Raw genomic sequence first — 26,327 nt, 5'->3', positions numbered from 1 at the left:
ACAAAATATTACTATCGAAAACGGACCATTCCGTGTAAACTCCAGAGGACAAGGTCCAGCCTCTTAAGCTTGCTTTCAAAATAACTGCCACATCCGGTAAAGTGATTTTTGATAAGGGTTTGCAATTTTTAGCGCATCTGAAATATTTAGTTAGTTTATTTAAACCGGTTTTAGCTACTCAAGTAACTCACTCAATTTCAATTGTGCCTCCATCATCGTTGTCGAAAAAGAATACTTCTTGAGTCACTCTGGTCATCAACCTTGGATCAAAATGTTTTTTAAGGCCTACTTCACACGTTACACTGAATTCGTTTTCCATTTTGGCACTTTCAGCCAGAATTATCAGTTCAAGTTTATCTATGAATTGACAATAATGATTCAAAACGTTTCAGTGAATTGTTGAGACCAACCTTGGAAATGATACGTGTAGGAAGAAGTACAAAATCCCGAATTCGATCCTCCAGTCACTGAACAGTACCATTTGACTGTTAAATCATCAATATTGTCATCGTCTCTGTTTAAATCTTTCACGTCGCATTTAACTTTAACACAAAACCACTTAGCATTGTCAATTTGTTGCTTGATTCAGACTTACTAATGCTTTTTGTTCCTGAGGGGTAATACTTTTTAGGTCCTCCAATTATTAATGCGTCAGGCGACACTGGAGTGGCTTGAAAACTGCACTAAAACACCACAGACGACATATACTATAAAGACTGTGTTACTAATAGTATATTATACTATTTTATGCACTTTAGAATGCGAGAAACTAAAAATAAAAAAAATTACAAAACTAACAGTGGTTACAACGGTACTCTCGTATTACTGATAGTTGTTATTGATTGTTGTTGGCATGGTGGATTCACTTAAAATTTATTGTGCCCTGGAAGTGTTGCTATGGCACAAAACAAATGTCAATCAGTTGTTATCAAACGGTGAGTCCAGAAAAATCGTATTTTTTGAAAATGAACATTGAAGAGGCCGCCTAAGAGGCCATTGCTAGCCTTCTTCCAGAAAAATCTCGCGAGGCTTACAAAAAACAGTTTCTTCTTTACTAAAAATGGTGCGTTGAACAGAATGCAGAGAATTTTACGGATGAAAAGGTGCTCCTGGCTTACTTCCTGCAGAAGTCTAAGAAGCTCAAGGCATCTTCTCTATGGAGCCAATATTCCATGATCAAAGCCACGATAATATCTGAAGCAAACGTCGACATCAGGAAATACAGTAAACTCCAGGCATTTCTAAAGAGACAGAATGACCATTTTAAGCCGAAGAAGTCCAAGGCATTGGATTTCGACCATATAAGAGATTTTCTTCAAAATGCTCCAGATGAACAATATCTAGCCCAAAAGGTAAGATTATTTTCTTTACTTTGAATATTTTCCTGATAGTACTACTAAAAATAACAGCATTGATTATTTTTGTCTACAAAACTACAAAATGTACTGACAGGAGACAATTTTGTTGCAGGTGGTGCTGATTATGGGAGTCGCTGGAGCATGTCGAGGAAAGGAGCTCTGCCAGCTAGACTGCAACGATGTCTCGGATCATAAAAGCTTTTTTCTGGTAAATCTACGGGGTACAAAATCAGGAAAGGATCGCTTGTTTGTGATAAAAACGTCTGGCGAAAACTCTACGAATGTAGTGGAATTAGTGAGAAAGTATATTGGTCTAAGGCCACCTACAAAGCATACACGATTTTTTGTGTCTTACAAAAATGGGAAGCCCATAGGAAAAAATACATTTGGACAGCTACCAAGGAGAATTGCTGTCTACTTGAGACTACCAAACGCAAACCTATATACTGGGCATTGTTTTCGCAGATCATCAGCTTCTTTACTTGCCGACTCTGGATCAACCATAGATGTGTTGAAAAGACATGGTGGCTGGAAAAGCAGTTCTGTTGCTGAAGGTTATGTTGAAAATTCATTGTATCAAAAGAAGAATGTTGCCGATCAAATATTCACCAATGTCTTCTCCGATGTTGAGCATCAGCATCAACCATAGAAAGATCAATTTCAGAAAATGAGACAACGGCAACGGCGACTGCTACGTATGTGCAGAATATGTTTACTACTAAAAATGTTGCTTCCAATTGTCCACCCTTCGTTAGCCTTGCAAACTGCACCAAAGTCAATATAAATGTAAATATATATAATAATAAGAACTAGATTTAAGTTATGTTTATGTTAATTATCCTTTTTCGTCCTTACACTTTAACAAATAAATAAAATTTCAATAAAATCATTGTTTAATTTGGAAGAATTTACTTAAAATCCCCCAGGGATTAAAATTACTTTTAATCCCTAAAGTGCATAAAGAAATTTACTTACTTCAGCATATCCGCCAAACACTTCATCCTTTCTGTCATCGTAACGAAATAATCGTAACGTGGTCGATCCAGTTGCGGGGATGATTGACGTTCCAACCACTTGGAATTTGTTGTTAGGTGCATCTGAGATGTGCTGATATTTGGCTTTGATGTTTTTCTTGTAACTTCCATCTAACGTAATTATATTGTCAGGAATGCAAATTAATTTAAAATATGAAAATATTCGAGGATGGTAACATAATAAATAATGCACGAGGCAAGTTTGCGAGCAGAATGCACGTAACAAATCACCGCTACGGCTATGCAGGAATATGAAACTAAGCCACGAACGATAGATTTTGTTACTGAAATACCAATTCGGTATAAATAAGGCTCGACATCTGTTAGTAAGGGAGAGTCGGTCAGAAGACTCCGTCTCGTGCCACAAAATGTAGTGGTTCCGAAAAAAGTTGAAAATTATTTCTCAACTATGTTACTTTTGGAAATTATGTTAAGAAACTGATAAACCGATCATTTTGTCAATTAGTTTTAACTGTTAGTCATTAAATTATATTTTTCTATCAAGTGGTTTGATTCTACCCCTGAGACAACTCACTTGTAAGTACCTTAAGCCACTTGAAAGATTCCCGCTGGCAAAGTGGCAGAAGCCACTCATGAAAGTGGCAGAGACCACTGAAAAGTCACTTGAAAATGCTTGAAGACACCGGAAAGTTGCAGAATTCATTTGCAGTTAGCAAAAGCCGCTTGGAGGAGGCACTTGAAAAGTCACTTGGAAGTACCTGAAGCCACTAAAAAGTTGCAGAAGCCATTTGCAGTGGCAGAGACCATTGAAAGGCAAAATTCGCTGGTAGATGAAACAATATACTTCAAAGTGGCAGAAACCACTCTTCAAGTTGGGAGAGACTACTGAAAGGTCACTTGAAACTGCCACAAGTTAGTTGAGAGAGGCACAAGCCATTTGCAGTTGGCAAAATTCGCTTGATGGTGGAAGATCATACTGAAAAAGTACAAGAAACCATTCTTGAAAGTGACAGACCCACTGAAAGTTCACTTGAAAGTGCCAAAGCCACTTGAAAGTTGCCTTGAAAGAAGCCATTTGCCGCTGGCAAAAGTGGGAAAAGCCACTCATGAAAGTGGCAGAGGCCACTGAAAAGTCACTTGAAAATGCTTGAAGACACTTAAAAGTTGCAGAATACATTTGCAGTTGGCAAAACCCGCTTGGAGGTGGCAGAGACAATTAAAAAGTCACTTGGAAGTACCTGAAGCCACTAGAAAGTTGCAAAAGCCATTTGCAGTGGCTGAGACCACTGAAATGTTACTTGAAAATGCCACAAGTTACTTGAAAGTGGCACAAGCCCATTTGAAGTTGGCAAAAGTCGCTTGAAGGGAACAGAGACAACTGAAAGGTCACTTGTAAGTGCCTTAAGCCACTTGAAAGTTTCAGAAGCCATTTGCTGCTAGCAAAAGTGGCAGAAGCCACTCTTAAAGGTGGCAGAGACAATTAAAAAGTCATTTGAAATTACGTGAAGCCACTTGAAAGTACCTGAAGCCACTTGAAAGTTGCATAATCCATTTGCAGTTGGCAAAAGTCGCTTGAAGGTGGCAGAGACAACTGAAAGGTCACTTGTAAGTGCCTTAAGCCACTTGAAAGTTTCAGAAGCCATTTGCCACTAGCAAAAGTGGCAGAAGCCACTCTTGAAGGTGGCAGAGACAATTAAAAAGTCATTTGAAAGTACGTGAAGCCACTTGAAAGTTGCATGAGCCATTTGCAGTTGGCAAAAGTCGTTTGAAGATGACAGAGACAATTGAAAGGTGACTTGAAAGTGCCTAAAGCCACTGGAATGTAGCAGAAGGTATTTGCAGTTGGCAAAAGTCGCTTGAAGGTGGCAGAGACAACTGAAAGGTCACTTGTAAGTGCCTTAAGCCATTTGAAATTTTCAGAAGCCATTTGCCGCTAGCAAAAGTGGCACAAGCCACTCTTGAAGGTGGCAGAGACAATTAAAAAGTCATTTGAAAGTACGTGAAGCCACTTGAAAGTTGCATGAGCCATTTGCAGTTGGCAAAAGTCGTTTGAAGATGACAGAGACAATTGAAAGGTGACTTGAAAGTGCCTAAAGCCACTGGAATGTAGCAGAAGGTATTTGCAGTTGGCAAAAGTCGCTTGAAGGTGGCAGAGACAACTGAAAGGTCACTTGTAAGTGCCTTAAGCCACTTGAAAGTTTCAGAAGCCATTTGCCACTAGCAAAAGTGGCAGAAGCCACTCTTGAAGGAGGCAGCGACAATTAAAAAGTCACTTGAAAGTACGTGAAGCCACTTGAAAGTTGCATGAGCCATTTGCAGTAGGCAAAAGTCGTTTGAAGATGACAGAGACAACTGAAAGGTGACTTGAAAGTGCCTAAAGCCACTTGAATGTTGCAGAAGGTATTTTCAGTTGGCAAAAGTCGCTTGAAGGTGGCAGAGACAACTGAAAGGTCACTTGTAAGTGTCTTAAGCCACTTGAAAGTTTCAGAAGCCATTTGCCACTAGCAAAAGTGGCAGAAGCCACTCTTGAAGGTGGCAGAGACAATTAAAAAGTCATTTGAAAGTACGTGAAGCCACTTGAAAGTTGCATGAGCCATTTGCAGTTGGCAAAAGTCGTTTGAAGATGACAGAGACAATTGAAAGGTGACTTGAAAGTGCCTAAAGCCACTGGAATGTAGCAGAAGGTATTTGCAGTTGGCAAAAGTCGCTTGAAGGTGGCAGAGACAACTGAAAGGTCACTTGTAAGTGCCTTAAGCCATTTGAAATTTTCAGAAGCCATTTGCCGCTAGCAAAAGTGGCACAAGCCACTCTTGAAGGTGGCAAAGACAATTAAAAAGTCACTTGAAAGTACGTGAAGCCACTTGAAAGTTGCATGAGCCATTTGCAGTTGGCAAAAGTCGTTTGAAGATGACAGAGACAACTGAAAGGTGACTTGAAAGTGCCTAAAGCCACTTGAATGTTGCAGAAGGTATTTGCAGTTGGCAAAAGTCGCTTGAAGGTGGCAGAGACAACTGAAAGGTCACTTGTAAGTGCCTTAAGCCATTTGAAATTTTCAGAAGCCATTTGCCGCTAGCAAAAGTGGCAGAAGCCACTCTTGAAGGTGGCAGAGACAACTAAAAAGTCATTTGAAAGTACGTGAAGCCACTTGAAAGTTGCATGAGCCATTTGCAGCTGGCAAAAGTCGCTTGAAGGTGGAAAAATATACTTAAAAATGCGAGAAGCCATTTGAAAGTGGCAGAGGTCTCTGACAATCAAAGCGCAGTGTTGCCACTTCTTTGGGGCGGGGTTCATAGTGTACTCTTGGACCCCGCCCGTGAGAATTGATCCTCTTTTGCTTTATTACCAGTTTTGCTAAATTTACACTGTTACTATATTATTTGTATGATATAGAATATTAATAAATAAAACAAAAGTAAAACCATGTATCTGAAAAGGAAACAACGATAATTGGATGTGCAAAACAAAGACAGAAAGCTTAATAAAAAAACTTTGGGGCAATGTTGCCAGAAGCTTAACTGAGTTCATCTACTGGCTTGTATGTTCTGATTTCTGCATTTATTTTTGAATAAATGATTATAATTATCAAAATAAATAAACATGATTAGGAATGTTTCAATCTTAAAGGAATTTTGCAAGTTATCTCGTTGACCAATTCAGAGAGACATTTGACAATATCGCTACTTGGACGTTTTTTAGGTTTTCTGTCTTTGTGTCGTACATATGAATTGTCAATGTTTCTCTGTCAGTTACACGGTTTTCTTACGGACAAAAATATAATTCTGACAAGACAAACTTTTATTTGTATAAGACATTTTAGTCTTTAGTCTAACAGATTTTAAATTAGCGTCTGTTAATGTGATTAGATCTTAGATAATTAGTGAAAACTGAACAATACTGAAAACTGTAGAATGCAGACAATCTTTTGTCTTTTTACACGTAAAAATGTGTAAATCAAAAGGTAATCCATTGAATTGACAATCAAATATAATTACCTGAAGGAGGTATAACCAGTATCAAATATCGTGGTGATGTGGCACAGTTTTCATCCCCTTCTTGGGTAACTTCGATATTTATTTTGGACAAAATGGGCTGTTCAGTGTCTTTTTTCAATTCGTTGCGATATTCACCGTAACTGAAAAAACGTACTGATTTTTTGTATCTGACAAGTAGGAAATTGAAACTGACCATTTTACGGATTTGATGGCTTTCATTTCACACGCACCATCCACATTTCCAATTAACAAAATCAAAGACAAAACGTTAAAAATATAGCAATTACTCGAATCTCTCTGCATTATTATTTTTATTAGAATGATAGAAAAGTGCAATGACATTGACGTTATTATGATAATCAGCCACCATACACGTCACTTATTTACGTTTTTTGACACAAGTGCAGTATTTGCGTAAATCGCAGTACTGTTCAGAAATTGGACAAGAAGCAAGCTGTAAGCTGCTTTTTTGACCAATCACAAACTACCCACTATGCTGAGATTTACGGAAATGCTGCTTAATTTCACCAAAGAAAGTAAAGTCAAAATAAATTTACAAAAACAGCAATCCCACCTATTATTACATATTATGCCAACGAGACCCCAGGAACCGCCAAAAACTTAGTATTTTGGTAAAAAGTATTAAAAATTTAAAAATAAATAAGAGATAATTTATTGATGGGGTGTATTTTCCAGCCATTAAAACCCACTTATTTGGCGATTTACTTTTTAAGACAATCGACGTAAATACACACGTCTTTACGCTAATTTGTAAAATTTTCGGTGAAAGTGTCCATTATTGGAATCGGCTTAAAATTTATCTATAAAGGTACACAACAGCAAGAAACATTATCAGTCAACATCGAGTTGTTGTGAATTTGTATATTTTGTTATTGCATTCATTTCTGTAGAAAATGTCTATAAGAACTTTGTTGGTAAGTAAGATTTATCGCTTGAAAAAATAAATTAATTAATAGTTTAAGGACAGCTTAGAAAAGCTTAGTTTAGACTTTGTTATTTTACACCTGACCTGTCACATTCAAACCTCAACTTAGCTAAAGTTGTACTTAAAATCGACCTTATTATCTTGTAGCCGATAAGATGTATGTGTTGAATTTCGCGCCAGTTTTAAACGGTTAAATATTTGACATTAAAATTTGAGAGGTTAGGAAATACGATTTCCGCTTTTATAATAACTTTCAGGTTCAGATTCCAAAAATGTGCTTAAAACTGTAATTTTTTCACTCCAAGTGGGTTTTACAAGCAATTTTTTCCTTGACTGTCCTTTCAAACTGTGTTTCTAGCAGTTCAAACTTTGACACTACTCTTCTTCCTAACGCTATCCAATTTTGTAATGTTTTTTCCAGGTTATTAGATAGGAAATTTAATGAGGATTCCAAAAATATGTTTAAAACAGTAATTCTGTCACTCTAAATAGGTTTTATCAGCGATTTTGTCATTAACTGTTCTTTCAAACTGTTTCTGGCAGTTACAATTTTGACACCGTGTTTTTCCTGACTGTACCAAACTTTGTAGTGCTTTTTCAGGTTATTGAATAGAAAACTTAATGAGGATTTCAAAAATGTGCTTAAACCTGTCATTTTTTCATTCCAAGTGGGTTTTACGGACGATTTTTTCCTTGACTGTCCTTTCAAATTGTGTTTCTGGCAGTTCAGACTTTGACACTACTCTTCTTCTTAACGCTATCCAATTTTGTAATGTTTTTCCAGGTTATTAGATAGGAAATTTAATGAAGATTTCAAAAATATGTTTAAAACAGTTATTTTCTCACTCTAAATGGGTATTGTCAGCGATTTTGTCATTGACTGTTCTTTCAAATTGTTTCTGGCACTTCACATTTTGACATCGTGTTTCTTCCTGGCTGTACCAAATTTTGTAGTGTTTTTTCAGGTTATTGAATAGAAAATTTAAGAGGATTCCAAAAATATGTTTAAAACAGTCATTTTCTCACTCCAAATGGGTTTTATCAGCGATTTTGTCATTGACTGTTCTTTCAAACTGTTTCTGGCAGTTCAAATTTTGAAACCGTGTTTCTTCCTAGCTGTACCAAATTTTGTAGTGCTTTTTTTGGTTATTGAATAGAAAACTTAATGAGGATTTCAAAAATGTGCTTAAAACTGTCATTTTTTCATTCCAAGTGGGTTTTACGGGCGATTTTTTCCTTGACTGTCCTTTCAAATTGTGTTTCTGGCAGTTCAGACTTTGACACTACTCTTCTTCTTAACGCTATCCAATTTTGTAATGTTTTTCCAGGTTATTAGATAGGAAATTTAATGAAGATTTTCAAAAATATGTTTAAAACAGTTATTTTCTCACTATAAATGGGTATTGTCAGCGATTTTGTCATTGACTGTTCTTTCAAATTGTTTCTGGCACTTCACATTTTGACATCGTGTTTCTTCCTGGCTGTACCAAATTTTGTAGTGTTTTTTCAGGTTATTGAATAGAAAATTTAAGAGGATTCCAAAAATATGTTTAAAACAGTCATTTTCTCACTCCAAATGGGTTTTATCAGCGATTTTGTCATTAATTGTTCTCTCAAACTATTTCTGGCAGTTCAAAATTTGACACCGTGTTTTTTCCTGGCTGTACCAAATTTTGTAGTGCTTTTTCAGGTTATTGAATAGAAAACTTAATGCGGATTTCAAAAATGTACTTAAAACTGTCATTTTTTCACTCCAAGTTGGTTTTACCAGCGAATTTGTCTTTGACTGTCCTTTTAAACTGTGTTTCTGGCAGTTTAAACTTTGACACGACTCTTCTTCCTAACGCTACCCAATTTTGTAATGTTTTTACAGGTTATTAAATAGGAAATTTAATGAGGATTCCAAAAATATGTTTAAAACAGTAATTTTCTCACTCTAAATAGGTTTTATCAGCGATTTTGTCATTCGCTGTTCTTTCAAACTGTTTCTGGCAGTTCAAATTTTGAAACCGTGTTTCTTCCTAGCTGTACCAAATTTTGTAGTGCTTTTTCAGGTTATTGAATAGAAAACGTAATGAGGATTTCAAAAATGTGCTTAAAACACATTTTCTTACTCTAAGTAGGTCACGTGACTGCCTAGCTAAATTATCCTCTAAAACCAAATTTGTCTAGACTCTGCAAGAAATAAAGTTCAAAACACAGTTTTCGAAACGAGACAAATTTAAAGTTATTTTAACTATTATCACGTGATCGTTTAGCTAAACAGTGTTTTAGGATCACATGACAATTGCCACTAACGTCAGAAATATCAAACTGTGCTCAAAAGTAAAGCAAAAATCTGCTTTTAGAAAAGTTCTATTGTAGTGTTTGATATAAAACGTATTTCTGAGATTTATGACAGTTATTTTAACAATTATCACGTGATCGTTTAGCTAAATAGTGTTCTAAAATCACGTGACAACCTCACTAACGTCAAAAATGTAAAACTGTGCTCAAAAGTTGCAAAAGTCAGAGAAAAAAAATTCTTGTAGTATTTGATATACAAAACGTGTTTCTGAGATTTATGACAGCTGTTTTGACCGTTGTCACGTGATTGTCTAGCTAAATTATCTTCTGAAACCACGTGATATCTGTCACGAATGTTAAAAATGATGAAAAAGTGAAAATCTGTATTTTTGAAGCATATGTAGTAGTTGAAAGTACATTGATTCTACATTTGTCGATGTAGAATTCAAATGTTTCGCAATCATTAAAATAACTTGGCAACACTGTATAGAGTGGTTTTGTGAGACCATCTAAACTAACTTTATTTTTGTAACCTCCAAGATTTTGTTTTCGTCTGCAATGACAATACTGCATAATTTATTTCATTTTTTGTTGTAAAATACTTGTAAGGCAACACTGTAAAAATTGAAACATTTTTTTCATGTTGGCTGTGAATGTTTTCCCAAGGCTTACTGAGACAACAAATTAAAAAACATTATTTTCCACCTTAGAAACTATAAATAATGCTATCAATAAATACTTAATTGAAAAGGCCTTTTTAACTGCCTAATAATGTCTTATTTTCTAAACTAACTTTAAATGGGTGTTTTTCCAATTTTTTGGAAAATAATCTCTCAATTTGAATACGTTTTCAGGTTGTTTCCTTGGCCTGTTTGCTTTTGTCAATTCTGACGTTCCAAACTGTCAATGGGTCTCCCGCACCAGAGGCAAACCCTCAATGGGGAGGACATCATGGAGGAGGACATTATGGCGGTGGACACCATGGAGGAGGACATCATTGGGGTGGTGAGTGATGTAACATGGCAACAAATGTTATAGGAAATTAATTTTAAATTTTTCTTATTTACAGGCTCAAGAGGCCATCACTGGGGCTGATCACTTTGGTTTGAGAATAACTTGAATCAGATAACATAGTGATATATTATGTTATCAATAATTTGTACTTAATAAATACAAATTTTGTTTTAATTTTGTTATGTCCTCTTCTTCTTATAATAGGTCCTGTTTAGTACGTTGCGTTTAGAGTTCTTCCTATGACAGTGAGTTCCAAGTTGGTTACTCTAAATTCCTTTCATCTCATTTACAATTCCAATAAAGAAATATTAAAATAAGAAAAAAATTGACATCAAATAATCTCTGTGTTAATTAATTAATGTCTCTTGGGTGAAAATGGTCACAATCACAAATAATAATTAAATAAACAAAAAAAAGTATACAGTGTGTCTCAAATTGGTTCTACTGGGATCTCGGTAACCGTAAGAGCTACAGAGTCGGGGAAAGAATGAATGGGAAGAGTTTTAGAGAATTTTATGTGAAACTTATTCCCGGTTTTGGGAAAATTGGAAAAAAGTCACCACTTTTCGTAGACACTGGGTATTTAATTGAGTTTTGATACAAAATCATTAAAACCTAATTTGTAACTATTATGTTATAGGTGTAAATTTACACAAAAATAATATTAATTTATTTATGCATTGAAATTACCGAGGCACGCCAATGCACTACCTATAATAAACAAAACTAAAATTCGAATTATATTTGCAGCAAAAAACAGCTGGTTTAGCTGGACTAATCTAGAAAGTACTGCATATTTAAATATACTGGTCTTTCACAAAAAAAAAACTGGAATTTTTATACTGAAAACTATCAGCGTTTAACAAACAACCATAAAATCAGTTTAGTACATGTTGTAGACCCTAGAAAGGGGTAATCGTCTTGTAAAGTGTAATAATAGTGACAGAAGTACTATGGCCGGTAAGTACTTGCACCAACACTTTAAAGATAAATATCACAATATTTGCGTATTTCTAATCAAATATAAGAAAACATTTTTTTTATTGCCATAGACAATTTTTAACTGATAGTATGTTTATGTATATTGTCCAATTTCAGATGTAGAAAAAATGTCGGTCGACGACGATATGTCAGTTGTCAGAGAATTGTTACTATGTCCAGTTTGTTGTAACTACATGTTTGCCCCAATCAGACAGTGTCGTACCGGACACAGTTTTTGCGATCAGTGTTTTGGGAAAATCAAACGATGTCCTGAATGTCGAGCGTATAAATCAGATGCCCGTTCCTTTAAACTGGAAGCGATTTCTTCCAAATTATTGTTTTTTTGCAAGTAACACACAGGATTTTCATTATATAGGGTGAGGCAAATTGGTGATTGGGGATTTTGTTTAGAAATCGGCAAAAAAGAGAAAGTTCCTCTATAAAACCTTGTGAAAGTCGTCTAATCGTCAAAATCCTCAAGAACAGAATTTTGACAGTTCTGACATTTGGCTGTCAATTACAGTTCTATCCTAAACCTGAAAACTGTCAAATTCAATCCCATAGAGTCACAAAACACCGAAAAATACTTGAAAAGCAACAAAATCAGTGTGACTTTTGTTAAACCCATTTTATACGTTCATCAGTGTATTTTTGGCATTTGCAATATTCCGTTCTGTCTGTGACTAAATTTTCGTCTATTTCTAAATATGACAACTGTCAAAATCTTCTCCATAAAGCTGTAAAACTAAAAAACTCTTAAAATCCTGTAAAATCAGTATTAATAATACCAAACATATTTTATAGCTTGATGAGTAGATTTTTGACAGTTCTGACATTTGGCCGTCAATTCCAGTTCTATCCTAAACCTGAAAACTGTCAAATTCAATCCCATAGAGTCACAAAACAACGAAAAATACTTGAAAAGCAACAAAATCAGTGTGACTTTTGTTAAACCCATTTTATACGTTCATCAGTGCATTTTTGGCATTTGCAATACTCGGTTGTGTCTGTGACTTAATTTTAGTGTATTTTTGAATATGACAACCGTCAAAATCTTCTCCAAAAAGCTGTAAAACTAAAAAACTCTTAAAATCCTGTAAAATCAGTATTAATAATACCAAACATATTTTATAGCTTGATGAGTAGATTTTTGACAGTTCTGACATTTGGCAGTCAATTCCAGTTCTATCCTAAACCTGAAAACTGTCAAATTCAATCCCATAGAGTCACAAAACACCGAAAAATACTTGAAAAGCAACAAAATCAGTGTGACTTTTGTTAAACCCATTTTATACGTTCATCAGTGCATTTTTGGCATTTGCAATATTCGGTTGTGTCTGGGACTTAATTTTAGTCTATTTTTGAATATGACAACAATCAAAATCTTCTCCATAAAGCTGTAAAACTAAAAAACTCGTAAAATCCTGTAAAACCAGTATTAATAATACCAAACATATTTTATAGCTTTATGAGTGGATTTTTGACAGTTCTGACATTTGGCAGTCAATTCCAGTTCTATCCTAAACCTGAAAACTGTCAAATTCAATCCCATAGAGTCACAAAACACCGAAAAATACTTGAAAAGCAACAAAATCAGTGTGACTTTTGTTAAACCCAATTTATACGTTCATCAGTGCATTTTTGGCATTTGCAATATTCCGTTGTGTATGTGACTTAATTTTAGTCTATTTTTGAATATGACAACCATCAAAATCTTCTCCAAAAAGCTGTAAAACTAAAAAACTCTTAAAATCCTGTAAAATCAGTATTAATAATACCAAACATATTTTATAGCTTTATGAGTGGATTTTTGACAGTTCTGACATTTGGCTGTCAGTTACAGTGCTACCCTAAACCTGAAAACTGTCAAATTCAATCCCATAGAGTCACAAAACAACGAAAAATACTTGAAAAGCAACAAAATCAGTGTAACTTTTGTTAAACCCATTTTATACGTTCATTAGTGCATTTTTGGCATTTGCAATATTCGGTTGTGTCTGTGACTTAATTTTCGTCTATTTCTAAATATGACAACTGTCAAAATCTTCTCCAAAAAGCTGTAAAACTAAAAAACTCTTAAAATCCTGTAAAATCAGTATTAATAATACCAAACATATTTTATAGCTTTATGAATGGATTTTTGACAGTTCTGACATTTGACCGTCAGTTACATTTCTGTCCTAAACCTGAAAACTGTCGAATTCAATCTCATAGTCACAAAACAACAAAAAATACTTAAAAAGCAACAAAATCTGTTTGACTTTTGTTAAACCCATTTTATACGTTCATCAGTGCATTTTTGGCATTTTCAATATTCAATTGTGTATGTGACTTAATTTTAGTCTATTTTTGAATATGACAACCATCAAAATCTTCTCCATAAAGCTGTAAAACTAAAAAACTCTTGAAATCCTGTAAAATCAGTATTAATAATACCACACATATTTTATAGCTTTATGAGTAGAATTTTGACAGTTCTGACATTTGGCTGTCAGTTACAGTGCTACCCCAAACTTGAAAACTCTCAAATTCACTCCCATAGAGTCACAAAACAACAAAAAATACTTGAAAAGCAACCAAATCAGATTGATTTTAGTTGAATCCTATTTTATACCTTCATCAGTGCATTTTTGGAATTTGCAATATTCAGTTGTGTATGTGACTTAATTTTAGTCTATTTTTGAATATGACAACCATCAAAATCTTCTCCATAAAGCTGTAAAACTAAAAAACTCGTAAAATCCTGTAAAACCAGTATTAATAATACCAAACATATTTTATAGCTTTATGAGTGGATTTTTGACAGTTCTGACAATTGGCAGTCAATTCCAGTTCTATCCTAAACCTGAAAACTGTCAAATTCAATCCCATAGAGTCACAAAACAACGAAAAATACTTGAAAAGCAACAAAATCAGTGTGACTTTTGTTAAACCCATTTTATACGTTCATCAGTGCATTTTTGGCATTTGCAATACTCGGTTGTGTCTGTGACTTAATTTTAGTGTATTTTTGAATATGACAACCGTCAAAATCTTCTCCAAAAAGCGGTAATACTAAAAAACTCTTAAAATCTTGTAAAATCAGTATTAATAATACCAAACATATTTTATAGCTTTATGAGTGGATTTTTGACAGTTCTGACATTTGGCCGTCAGTTACAGTGCTAACCTAAACCTGAAAACTGTCAAATTCAATCCCATAGAGTCACAAAACAACGAAAAATACTTGAAAAGCAACAAAATCTGTTTGACTTTGTTAAACCCATTTTATACGTTCATCAGTGCATTTTTGTCATTTGCAATATTCGGTTGGGTCTGTGACTTAATTTTAGTGTACTTTTGAATATGACAACCGTCAAAATCTTCTCCATAAAGCTGTAAAACTAAAAAACTCTTAAAATCTTGTAAAATCAGTATTAATAATACCAAACATATTTTATAGCTTTATGAGTGGATTTTTGACAGTTCTGACATTTGGCCGTCAGTTACAGTGCTACCCTAAACCTGAAAACTCTCAAATTCAATCCCATAGAGTCACAAAACACCGAAAAATACTTGAAAAGCAACAAAATCAGTGTGACTTTTGTTAAACCCATTTTATACGTTCATCAGTGCATTTTTGGCATTTGCAATATTCGGTTGTGTCTGGGACTTAATTTTAGTCTATTTTTGAATATGACAACAATCAAAATCTTCTCCATAAAGCTGTAAAACTAAAAAACTCGTAAAATCCTGTAAAACCAGTATTAATAATACCAAACATATTTTATAGCTTTATGAGTGGATTTTTGACAGTTCTGACATTTGGCAGTCAATTCCAGTTCTATCCTAAACCTGAAAACTGTCAAATTCAATCCCATAGAGTCACAAAACACCGAAAAATACTTGAAAAGCAACAAAATCAGTGTGACTTTTGTTAAACCCAATTTATACGTTCATCAGTGCATTTTTGGCATTTGCAATATTCCGTTGTGTATGTGACTTAATTTTAGTCTATTTTTGAATATGACAACCATCAAAATCTTCTCCATAAAGCTGTAAAACTAAAAAACTTAAAATCCTGTAAAATCAGTATTAATAATACCAAACATATTTTATAGCTTGATGAGTAGATTTTTGACAGTTCTGACATTTGGCCGTCAATTCCAGTTCTATCCTAAACCTGAAAACTGTCAAATTCAATCCCATAGAGTCACAAAACAACGAAAAATACTTGAAAAGCAACAAAATCAGTGTGACTTTTGTTAAACCCATTTTATACGTTCATCAGTGCATTTTTGGCATTTGCAATACTCGGTTGTGTCTGTGACTTAATTTTAGTGTATTTTTGAATATGACAACCATCAAAATCTTCTCCATAAAGCTGTAAAACTAAAAAAACTCTTAAAATCCTGTAAAATCAGTATTAATAATACCAAACATATTTTATAGCTTTATGAGTAGAATTTTGACAGTTCTGACATTTGGCTGTCAGTTACAGTGCTACCCTAGACCTAAAAACTCTCAAAATCAATCCCATAGAGTCACAAAACAACGAAAAATACTTGAAAAGCAACAAAATCAGTGTGACTTTTGTTAAACCCATTTTATACGTTCATCAGTGTATTTTTGGCATTTGCAATATTCGGTTGTCTCTGGGACTTAATTTTAGTCTATTTTTGAATATGACAACCGTCAAAATCTTCTCCAAAAAGCTGTAAAACTAAAAAACTCTTAAAATCATGTAAAATCAGTATTAATAATACCAAACATATGGAGGTACAAAACAATGAAACGTACTTGAAAAGTAACCAAATCAGATTGGCTTTAGTTGAATGCATTTTATACCTTCATCAATTCTTACATTTATTTGTGTATTTCTGATTTAATTTTAGTCTACAGAATCAAATTTTTCTGTGTAAAACTGTCTATGACTGTTTAGTTTTATGATGCTTATATGGTTCGGTTTTACGGAAATGAACAATTTCGCAACAGTGCAACAATTTTGTGCTAACTGAAAAGAATTGTCAGTTTGGCAACACCGAAGAAATGTATTCATTGTTAGTTTTTGCAAAAATGGTCGATTTGGCAAACATTGCAATTAGAAAATATGTCAGTTTGACAACACTGTAAAAATGTAAATTTCTTTGTTTTTAAAAAAATGGTAACCAGACAACTTTTAAGTCTTGATGTTCGTCTGTCATTGATATGATTCAGAAACAAAAAAAGGCAATCTTTAAAATGCGGTGTTGCACATTTTCTAATTGTTTTTAGATCACGAAAAAACAATTTTTTAAAACTTTCCCCCCTTACAAGTAAATCTCCATCATCAATTTGGCTCACCTTGTAAATTCAGTTTTAATTTTGGTTTATTTGCAGAAATATGCATTTGGGGTGCGACTACAAAGATAGGGGCGAAAATATCACTATCCACGAAAAATTCTGCCAGTTTGGTGTTATCGTTTGTCCTTTCAAGTAAGTCGGTTTAGTTAATATATAGGGAGAATCAAACCAAACTAGAATGACGTCACGAATTTCTAAAGAAAATGAAAACTGCTATTACAGTGGGTTTCAAATATTATATTTGGATTCTACGTCAAATTATTGGATTGCCTGATGAATTTTGACCACCCTCAAAGTCTTTTGATTTTATCAAAAAATTCTGTTGATCTTCTGCAACATTTCTGGGTCTTTGAAAACAATACGAGACTTTTTTAGACATTCTGTAAAGTTTCTAAACCACTTGCAATATTTTTAGACATTTTGCGATATTCTCAGGGTTTTTTGAATGTTTTTAGAGCTCTTGAAACATTTCTAAACCTTCTGCAAAATTTCTAGGCCTTATTAAACATTGCTATACCCTTCGCAACATTTGTGGGCATTTTCCAAAGTTCCTTTTTCAACATTTTCTAGTCCTTTGGCAACATTTCTAGAACTCACTGAAGGTTTCGTAGCATTGTTTAGTATTTTCAGATATTCTGCAATATTTCCAGGCTTTTTTGAAGGCTTCTAGACTTTTTGCAAAATTTTTAGATCTTTTCTAAATTTTCTAGGCCTTTTTATTGCAAATTTAACTTTTTCAACATTTCTAGAACTGATCGAAGACTTTGCAGTATTTTTAGACATTTTGCAACATTTCGAGGCCTTTTTGAATATTTTTAGAGATCTTGAAACATTTCTAGACCTTTTGCAAAATTTCTAAGCCATATTAAACATTGCTATACCCTTCGCAACATTTGTACCCATTTTCCAAAGTTCCTAAACCTTTTTCAACATTTTCTACTCCTTTGGCAACATTTCTAGAACTTACTGAAGGTTTCGTAGCATTGTATAGTATTTTCAGACATTCTGCAATATTTCCACGGTTTTTTAAGGCTTCTAGACTTTTTATATTTTTTCCAAATTTTCTAAGCCTTTTTATTGCAAATTCAACTTTTGCAACATTTCTAGAACTGATCGAAGACTTTGCAGTATTTTTAGACATTCTCCAACATTTTGGGGTCTTTTTGAATATTTTTAGAGATCTTGAAACATTTCTAAATCTTTTGCAAAATTTCTAGGCCTTATTAAACATTGCTACACCCTTCGCAACATTTGTAGGCATTTTCCAAAGTTCCTAAACCTTTTTCAACATTTTCTAGTCCTTTGGCAACATTTCTAGAACTCATTGAAGGTTTCGTAGAATTGTTTAGTATTTTCAGACATTCTGCAATATTTCCACGCTTTTTGAAGGCTTCTAGACTTTTTATATTTTTTCCAAATTTTCTAAGCCTTTTTATTGCAAATTCAACTTTTGCAACATTTCTAGAACTGATCGAAGATTTTGCAGTATTTTTAGACATTCTGCAACATTTCGATGCCTTTTTGAATGTTTTTAGAGATCTTGAAACATTTCTAAACCTTCTGCAAAATTTCTAGGCCTTATTAAACATTGCTATACCCTTCGCAACATTTGTGGGCATTTTCCAAAGTTCCTAAATCTTTTTCAACATTTTCTAGTCCTTTGGCAACATTTCTAGAACTCATTGAAGGTTTCGTAGAATTGTTTAGTATTTTCAGACATTCTGCAATATTTCCACGCTTTTTGAAGGCTTCTAGACTTTTTATATTTTTTCCAAATTTTCTAAGCCTTTTTATTGCAAATTCAACTTTTGCAACATTTCTAGAACTGATCGAAGATTTTGCAGTATTTTTAGACATTCTGCAACATTTCGATGCCTTTTTGAATGTTTTTAGAGATCTTGAAACATTTCTAAACCTTTTTCAACATTTTCTAGTCCTTTGGCAACATTTCTAGAACTCACTGAAGGTTTCATAGCATTCTTTAGTATTTTCAGACATTCTGCAATATTTTCAGGCATTTTTGAAGGCTTTTAGACTTTTTGCAAAATTTTTAGATCTTTTCCAAATTTTCTAGGCCTTTTTATTGCAAATTCAACTTTTGCAACATTTCTAGAACTGATCGAAGACTTTGCAGTATTTTTTGACATTCTGTAACATTTCGATGCCTTTTTGAATATTTTTAGAGATCTTGAAACATTTCTAGAACTTCTGCAAAATTTCTAGGCCTTATTAAACATTGCTATACCCTTCGCAACATTTGTAGGCATTTTCCAAAGTTCCTAAACCTTTTTCAACATTTTCTAGTCCTTTGGCAACATTTCTAGAACTCATTGAAGGTTTCGTAGAATTGTTTAGTATTTTCAGACATTCTGCAATATTTCCACGCTTTTTGAAGGCTTCTAGACTTTTTATATTTTTTCCAAATTTTCTAAGCCTTTTTATTGCAAATTCAACTTTTGCAACATTTCTAGAACTGATCGAAGACTGCAGTATTTTTAGACATTCTGCAACATTTCGAGGCCTTTTTGAATATTTTTAGAGATCTTGAAACATTTCTAGACCTTTTGCAAAATTTCTAAGCCATATTAAACATTGCTATACCCTTCGCAACATTTGTACCCATTTTCCAAAGTTCCTAAACCTTTTCCAACATTTTCTAGTCCTTTGGCAACATTTCTAGAACTTACTGAAGGTTTCGTAGCATTGTTTAGTATTTTCAGACATTCTGCAATATTTCCAGGGTTTTTGACTTCTAGACTTTTTGCAAAATTTTAGATCTTTTCTAAATTTTCTATGCTTTTTTATTGCAAATTCAACTTTTGCAACATTTCTAGAACTGATCGAAGACTTTGCAGTATTTTTAGACATTCTCCAACATTTTGGGGTCTTTTTGAATATTTTTAGAGATCTTGAAACATTTCTAAATCTTTTGCAAAATTTCTAGGCCTTATTAAACATTGCTACACCCTTCGCAACATTTGTAGGCATTTTCCAAAGTTCCTAAACCTTTTTCAACATTTTCTAGTCCTTTGGCAACATTTCTAGAACTCACTGAAGGTTTCGTAGCATTGTTTAGTATTTTCAGATATTCTGCAATATTTCCAGGCTTTTTTGAAGGCTTCTAGACTTTTTGCAAAATTGTTAGATCTTTTCTAAATTTTTTAGGCCTTTTTATTGCAAATTCAACTTTTGCGACATTTCTAGAACTGATCGAAGACTTTGCAGTATTTTTAGACATTCTCCAACATTTTGGGGTCTTTTTGAATATTTTTAGAGATCTTGAAACATTTCTAAATCTTTTGCAAAATTTCTAGGCCTTATTAAACATTGCTACACCCTTCGCAACATTTGTAGGCATTTTCCAAAGTTCCTAAACCTTTTTCAACATTTTCTAGTCCTTTGGCAACATTTCTAGAACTCACTGAAGGTTTCGTAGCATTGTTTAGTATTTTCAGATATTCTGCAATATTTCCAGGCTTTTTTGAAGGCTTCTAGACTTTTTGCAAAATTGTTAGATCTTTTCTAAATTTTTTAGGCCTTTTTATTGCAAATTCAACTTTTGCGACATTTCTAGAACTGATCGAAGACTTTGCAGTATTTTTAGACATTCTGCAACATTTCGAGGCCCTTTTGAATGTTTTTAGAGCTCTTGAAACATTTCTAGACCTTTTGCAAAATTTCTAAGCCATATTAAACATTGCTATACCCTTCGCAACATTTGTAGGCATTTTCCAAAGTTCCTAAACCTTTTTCAACATTTTCTAGTCCTTTGGCAACATTTCTAGAACTCACTGAAGGTTTCGTAGCATTGTTTAGTATTTTCAGGCATTCTGCAATATTTCCACGCTTTTTGAAGGCTTCTAGACTTTTTATATTTTTTCCAAATTTTCTAAGCCTTTTTATTGCAAATTCAACTTTTGCAACATTTCTAGAACTGATCGAAGATTTTGCAGTATTTTTAAACATTCTCCAATATTTTGGGGCCTTTTTGAATATTTTTAGAGATCTTGAAACATTTCTAGACCTTTTGCAAAATTTCTAAGCCATATTAAACATTGCTATACCCTTCGCAACATTTGTAGGCATTTTCCAAAGTTCCTAAACCTTTTTCAACATTTTCTAGTCCTTTGGCAACATTTCTAGAACTCACTGAAGGTTTCGTAGCATTGTTTAGTATTTTCAGACATTCGGCAATATTTCTAGGCTTTTTTGAAGGCTTTAGACTTTGTAGATCTTTTCTAAATTTTCTAGTCATTTTTATTGCAATCAGTTCTAGAACTGATCGAAGACTTTGCAGTATTTTTAGACATTCTGCAACATTTCGAGGCCTTTTTGAATGTTTTTAGAGCTCTTGAAACATTTCTAGTCCTTTTGCAAAATGTCTAGGCCTTATTAAACATTGCTAGACCTTTTGCAACATTTTCGAAATAATAAACGACAAATAAGACGAATAAAAGACTGATTTAGCAAATCATAAGTTTGGTTTGTTGGTTAAATTGGTCAAGACACTCGATATATTAATGAATTACCTATAAATAACAAATATCAAGATTTGTATTCAGAAATTTTGGGCTAAAATCAAGAAACAAAAGAGTTAAGAAAATGGACAAGATTTAATCAATCACCTTGTGTACAGGGTGAGTCAGTTTATACTAGCAGCATTTTGGCATTCAATAGAGATATATACATAGTGACAAAGTTTTGATTTTTTTTAGTGTTGTCAACACGGCTATTAGTTTTGAGAAAATTTGACCAAAATTTGTACCATAAGTTATCTTTAATACACTGCAGATTTCAGTAGTTTGTACACAAGCGTTTTCTTGAAATTTTCATGTTTTTTTTTTTTTAATATAAATCTTATCTCACTCACCCTGTAGAGAAAGTCAGTTCATATAGTCAAGTTTTGTTGAAGGTACTAAAAAAAAATGTTCGAAACATATTCTTTATTTACAATTTTCTACATATGACAATTGTGACGTCATCCCCATTTGCTTTGATTTTCCGTATAGTTTAGGCAAATTCCCATGTTTCAGAAAATACGATACCTGTGACTGGTACGGTTACCGTACCACTCTTCAAACTCACTGTCTCAAAGAACACCAAAACAACTTTTACTGCAAGCAAAAGCAAAGATTTCAGGCCAAAAACTTTTCTAGTATCACCCAAGATCACTACATCTACGTGCTGTTTCACGCCTACAATGAATTCTTCAAACTAGTTTGGGAATTGGACAGCACAAGTTTGTACAGTTTTTTTGGTGGAGCAACAAATAATATTTTTCGATATTTTTTATTATTTTAGACATAACCAAGTGGGCTTTAATGTATATGGGTAGTAGCGAAAATGCCAAGAAGTTTTCGTATAAAATCGAAATTCCTCAATTACCTGACGAGGAGTATAGCGACATATCCAGAGATTTAACCTGGGTATCTCCTTGTGATATTGTACCCGAAGATGCAAATGAAAAGTTTTCCGCACACAATTATTTGATGATTCACAGGTAAACAAATACATTTTACTTACTAAAATGGCCCATTGTACCAACGTATTGTCAAGCTTACTTGAGTGTTGTTTTGACTGTGATATTTTGTATCTGAACTGTCACATTCACTCTACTGCACGAAAAATTTCAAAAATTGATTTTCTCTTCCTTAATTAGTTTAGATTTATGGTAGAAATGTGACGTGAGGTGTCATTTCTCAAAATGTCATTTTTTTAGGGTGCCACGCCCTAAAAACTGTCAAAAATGCCCTATTTACCAGGTCAGTGACAAAATGGCGGTAGTTAGAGTAAAACCGACATTAAATTCGTGTTCCTCAGGCCAAATTTAGTAGAAAAAGTCACTTTGACAGGTTGAAATCCAACATGGCCGCGGTCAGTATAGTAGGGCAGGCAAAACCGTCATTTGAACCAAATTTCGGTGCACTTTTCCAAAATAGCGTCCATAACTCGCTTATTTCAAACATTCTGTATAAACATGTCAGATGATCAAAGATTGCTAATGAATGGGGCTATCACGTGACGTTGACAGGACCAGGCTAAGTTGCAACGTTTGGCAGCTAGAGGGCGTCAAAGTTGATTAACTTTTTTCAAACATTTTGTTAAATATCTCCAAAACGGTTTGAGTTCGGGCTGTGATATTTTTACTTTTTATGCTACTCAGTAAAACGCAACTATTATTAGAAATAACATTTTTTTTAGAAAACTCATCGTTTGACGTAAAAAATTAAAAACTCAATTTTTAACACTTTTCTAAGAGGAGACCCCAGGAATTCTTTTGGAAAAATTTCCAATTTTAAAAATTGATTTTCTCTGCCTTAATTAGTTTAGATTTATGGTAGAAATGTGACGTGAGGTGTCATTTGTCAAAATGTCATTTTTTTAGGGTGCCACGTCCTGAAAATTGTCAAAAATGCCCTATTTACCAGGTCAGTGACAAAATGGCTGTAGTTAGAGCAAAACCGACATTAAATTCGTGTTCCTCAGGTCAAATTTAGTAGAAAAAGTCACTTTGACAGGTTGAAATCCAATATAGCCGCGGTCAGTATAGTAGGGCAGGCAAAACCGTCATTTGGACCAAATTTCGGTGCACTTTTCCAAAAAAGCGTCCATGACTCGCTTATTTCAAACATTCTGTATAAACATGTCAGATGATCAAAGATTGCTAATGAATGGGGCTATCACGTGACGTTGACAGGACCAGGCTAAGTTGCACCGTTTGGTCGCTAGAGGGCGTCAAAGTTGATTAACTTTTTTCAAACATTTTGTTAAATATCTCCAAAACGGTTTGAGTTCGGGCTGTGATATTTTTACTTTTTATGCAACTCAGTTAAACGCAACTATTATTAGAAATAACATTTTTTTTATAAAACTCATCGTTTGACGTAAAAAATAAAAAAACTAGATTTTTGACATTTTTCTAAGAGGGGACCCCAGGAATTTTTTTGGAAAAATTTCCAATTTTAAAAATTGATTTTCTCTGCCTTAATTGGTTTAGATTTATGGTAGAAATGTGACGTGAGGTGTCATTTGTCGAAATGTCATTTTTTTAGGCTGCCACGCCCTTAAAATTGTCAAAAAGGCCTTATTTACAAGGTCAGTGACAAAATGGCGGTAGTTGGAGCAAAACCGACATTAAATTCGTGTTCCTCATGTCAAATTTAGTAGAAAAAGTCACTTTGACAGGTTGAAATCCAATATGGCCGCGGTCAGTATAGTAGGGCAGGCAAAACCATCATTTGAACCAAATTTCGGTGCACTTTTCTAAAATAGCGTCCATAACTCGCTTATTTCAAACATTCTGTATAAACATGTCAGATTATCAAAGATTGCTAATGAATGGGGCTATCACGTGACGTTGACAGGACCAGGCTAAGTTGCACCGTTTGGCCGCTAGAGGGCGTCAAAGTTGATTAACTTTTTTCAAACATTTTGTTAAATATCTCCAAAACGGTTTGAGTTCGGGCTGTGATATTTTTACTTTTTATCAAAATATTTTTCTGGTAGTCATGTGACTATATATGAAACACTTAAACATATTTAGCGTCAAAATGTTGTTCTGAATGTCACGTGACTATATTTTTTATAAACGTTTCTGTTTTATTGTTACGTTATCCCATTTGGCTTTTGCTTTCGTCATTGATGCTTTAGTAGATGTTTCAGTAATTTTTTTTGGTAGATTCACATTCAGGATTTCAGTAGATTTTTACGTGGTAAATTAAATGACGTTTATAACAATTTTTTAAATAATTATTAAACTGTTTTATGGTAAACGTAAAGCAGCATCTTAGCATACAATTTTAAAGTTATTGATTTATGTGAAAAAAGGTAATAAATAAAAAATATTTGCATTAAGAACTAAGACTAAGAATTTGAGGAATTAGATATTGTTCAACACACTCAATAGAACTACTTATTTGTTGAAAACTGGTTACAACATTTTTTTCTTTGAATGCATCGTTTTTGAGATCTTTTGAGACTTGGAAGAAGAAAGCCCTATCTTGTTGGTAGGTAAATAACTAGTTTTTCTATCTTTTGCTTCAAAGGATTTTCTTTTTTATTTTGAGCAATTCTCACAAAATGTTAAACTTTCATTGTGATCCATCACTGCAGATTTGAATTTTTCAGAAATTGGTTGAATCAATTGTGCAGTCCAAACGGTGATCTAATCTATACAGTTGAAATTTACAAGTCAAGATACTGTGAAGGAGAAATGGATTCTCAGCAACAATCCGACTCAGATGACGACGAATTAAGTGCCAATAATACCATGGTGCTGAGACCAACCGACAAAACCTCCGAGTCTGAATAAAATCGACTTTAAACCTAAGGATACTTACTATGCCAAATGGTTTTTTTACTTAAAAATTCTGTTGTACAGGTTTTGTTAATATTTTGCCATTTTATTCGATGTAGCTGGAAAGTTTCCTTTTTTTAAAGATCAGTGAAGTTCGTTTGAGACAAATTACATATTCTGTAAGTTTAGTCTTCACTACTTGAAATGGAATAACCTATCCAGTTTGTTTTTATTATGTACTTTCAATTTGAGAATAAAATGTTTTTTTAACTTATTTGGTTTTAATGATATTTCACTAGAAATACAAGAAAACACACGCGGTGGTGCTATTTTAAAAAACTATCCCTACCACTTTTTTCTCAAAAATTTAGAACACTTCTAATACCTTCTGTTAATTTTTGAAAAGTTTTTAGTAGTATTTAAGGCTAAATGTAAGACACTTATAGAACCTTCTTGTAGTTTTTGGAAGGTTTTTAGGAGTACTTTAAAACGTTCGACAATCCAGAAAATACTGCAAAATTTTAAGACACTTTTAAAACCTTCTTGCAGTTTTTGGAAGGTTTTCAGTAGTATTTAAAGGTCTCCAGCAACTTGGAAAGTACTGGCAAAATTTAAGACACTTATAGAACCTTCTGGTAGTTTTGGGAAGGTTTTAGTAGTGTTTAAGGGCGTTCAGCAATCTAGAAAATACTGGAAAAATTTAAGACTCTTGTAAAGCATTCTTGCAGTTTTTGGGAGGTTTTTAGTAGTACTTAAAGGTCTCCGGCAACTTAGAAAATACTGAGAAAATTTAAGACACTTATAGAACCTTCTGGTAGTTTTCGGAAGGTTTTAGTAGTATTTAAAGGCGTTCAGCAATCTAGAAAATACTGGAAAATGTAAGACACTTGTAAAGCATTCTTGCAGTTTTTGGAAGGTTTTAAGTAGTATTTAACGATTTTAATATATTTTTTTTCGTGAAAAGTTTAGAACACTTTTTAGTAGTGTTTAGCGGCAATTAGGAAAATACTGGAAAATTTTAGGACATTTTTGATAGGTTTTTAGTAGTTTTTCTACTTATTTTCCCCTTGGTATGGGTCTCTTGGTATAAATATGCCCTGCTTGTTAAAATATGAAATGTAGGTGCATATATTTGAA

The 26,327-nt window shown here is 33.6% G+C and overlaps 3 protein-coding genes and 1 long non-coding RNA gene across 5 annotated transcripts in view; 3 read left to right on the top strand and 1 right to left on the bottom strand.

The window, feature by feature from the left end:
• Positions 1-6,698, bottom strand: part of LOC145724532 (uncharacterized) — a 44,499-nt gene extending 37,801 nt beyond the window's left edge. The window contains exons 1-7 of one of the 2 annotated variants that reach the window (XM_081972870.1): positions 6,539-6,698; positions 6,346-6,485; positions 2,334-2,503; positions 596-683; positions 411-542; positions 192-357; positions 13-137 (exon numbers count right to left, since the gene is read on the bottom strand). In XM_081972870.1, the coding sequence (XP_081828996.1) occupies positions 13-137; positions 192-357; positions 411-542; positions 596-683; positions 2,334-2,503; positions 6,346-6,485; positions 6,539-6,687 (970 nt within the window). In that variant the 5' untranslated portion in view covers positions 6,688-6,698. The remainder of the gene's footprint in view (positions 1-12; positions 138-191; positions 358-410; positions 543-595; positions 684-2,333; positions 2,504-6,345; positions 6,486-6,538) is intronic. The other variant, XM_081972869.1, reaches the window with a different exon arrangement.
• LOC145724533 (uncharacterized) lies at positions 729-2,244 on the top strand. The gene is made up of 2 exons (XM_081972872.1): positions 729-1,352; positions 1,471-2,244. Exons 1-2 carry the CDS (start codon positions 1,173-1,175, stop codon positions 2,005-2,007), a joined length of 717 nt encoding a protein of 238 aa, XP_081828998.1. The 5' UTR covers positions 729-1,172; the 3' UTR covers positions 2,008-2,244.
• Positions 6,699-7,125: 427 nt separating the features above from the next.
• Positions 7,126-10,765, top strand: LOC145724534 (uncharacterized). Its single transcript, XR_014177025.1, has 3 exons — positions 7,126-7,280; positions 10,432-10,582; positions 10,647-10,765. It is a non-coding gene; the product is annotated as an uncharacterized LOC145724534 (long non-coding RNA).
• Positions 10,766-11,373: 608 nt separating this feature from the next.
• Positions 11,374-25,460, top strand: LOC145724891 (uncharacterized). The gene is made up of 6 exons (XM_081973368.1): positions 11,374-11,551; positions 11,690-11,921; positions 16,931-17,026; positions 21,928-22,133; positions 22,196-22,394; positions 25,022-25,460. The coding sequence occupies exons 1-6, from the start codon at positions 11,545-11,547 to the stop codon at positions 25,203-25,205; spliced, it is 924 nt and encodes a 307-aa protein (XP_081829494.1). The 5' UTR covers positions 11,374-11,544; the 3' UTR covers positions 25,206-25,460.
• Positions 25,461-26,327: the final 867 nt, after the last annotated feature.

This window comes from Ips typographus, linkage group LG2 (genome assembly GCF_016097725.1).
Source record: "Ips typographus isolate SLU linkage group LG2, UJ_Ityp_2.0, whole genome shotgun sequence".
NCBI classification, from domain to species: domain Eukaryota; kingdom Metazoa; phylum Arthropoda; class Insecta; order Coleoptera; family Curculionidae; genus Ips; species Ips typographus.
Note: the sequence above shows the minus strand (reverse complement) of the source record. Positions and strands in the feature narration are given on the sequence as shown.

Bases quoted from the DNA above. Each gene is read 5' to 3' on its own strand.
- LOC145724533 (XM_081972872.1), top strand. From the start codon at position 1,173: ATGATCAAAGCCACGATAATATCTGAAGCAAACGTCGACATCAGGAAA. The intron at 1,353-1,470 runs GTAAGATTATTT...ATTTTGTTGCAG, and splicing joins AACAATATCTAGCCCAAAAG to GTGGTGCTGATTATGGGAGT.
- LOC145724891 (XM_081973368.1), top strand. The intron at 11,922-16,930 runs GTAACACACAGG...GTTTATTTGCAG, and splicing joins AAATTATTGTTTTTTTGCAA to AAATATGCATTTGGGGTGCG. The intron at 17,027-21,927 runs GTAAGTCGGTTT...CCCATGTTTCAG, and splicing joins GTTATCGTTTGTCCTTTCAA to AAAATACGATACCTGTGACT.